The sequence below is a fragment of the Cariama cristata genome, unplaced genomic scaffold, assembly GCF_000690535.1.
Source record: "Cariama cristata isolate BGI_N322 unplaced genomic scaffold, ASM69053v1 scaffold18431, whole genome shotgun sequence".
Taxonomy (NCBI): domain Eukaryota; kingdom Metazoa; phylum Chordata; class Aves; order Cariamiformes; family Cariamidae; genus Cariama; species Cariama cristata.
In genome coordinates, this window is record NW_009600022.1 from 898 (window position 1) to 1,611 (window position 714).

The 714-nt window shown below is 50.4% G+C and overlaps 1 protein-coding gene across 1 annotated transcript in view; it reads right to left on the reverse strand.

Annotated features, from left to right (window-relative positions):
- Positions 1–3: 3 nt before the first annotated feature.
- RAMP1 (receptor (G protein-coupled) activity modifying protein 1) overlaps positions 4–714 on the reverse strand; it is a gene marked incomplete at its 3' end in the record, with an annotated part of 19,570 nt that continues 18,859 nt past the window's right edge. The window contains exon 4 of the mRNA XM_009709898.1: positions 4–233. Coding sequence (XP_009708200.1) covers positions 4–233 — 230 coding nt within the window. The remainder of the gene's footprint in view (positions 234–714) is intronic.

Genomic DNA, 714 nt, shown 5'->3' on the forward strand with positions numbered 1-714 from the left:
TGCTCCTCCACACCACCAGCGCGGTCATCAGCAGGGTGACGAGGACGGGCAGCACGATGAAGGGGCAGAGGATGCCGTTGGGAGGGTCGTGCAGCGCCCGGCCGGAGGGCGAGCAGTTCCTGAAGTACTGCTTGTGGACGGCCACGAAGAACTCATCCACTAGCCGGTTGGGCCAGTAGCAGTCGAGCCTCTCGGCGATCAGCGCCGTGCAGTTTGTCAGCTCCCCGTAGGTGCTGCAACACAGACAAGGGCACCGGCGTGGCACCAGCACCCAAACACAAGCACGCCGCCTCCCCGTGTGTCCCCGCCCCAGTACAATATAAAATATTATATACTTTCTATTACAGATGTATTGGGGTTTTGAGGTTGTATTTGAAATTGTTACTTGGATTTATTTTGTGTGTGTGTGTGATTGTAGGTAGATAGGTACAAAAGTCTATGGGTTTCTTTTAATTCCCATCAGGTTTTGCCACATCGATCACACTTTTTAAGTGCTCACCCACAGCCAAAAGCACAAGGAGTTTTCCTTTACAGAAGTAAATGAAAACAGAAATGGGATTTACAGCAATAACTAGAAGCAAGGGGTGGGTTTTTTGGTTTGGTTTATGTTGATTTTTGCAGGATTTCACGGCAGACCAGCGCTATTAGCAAAATACCACTCCGACCCACGTAACCCTCTGGCACCTTTAGGCGAAGACCTTCACGAAACCCATC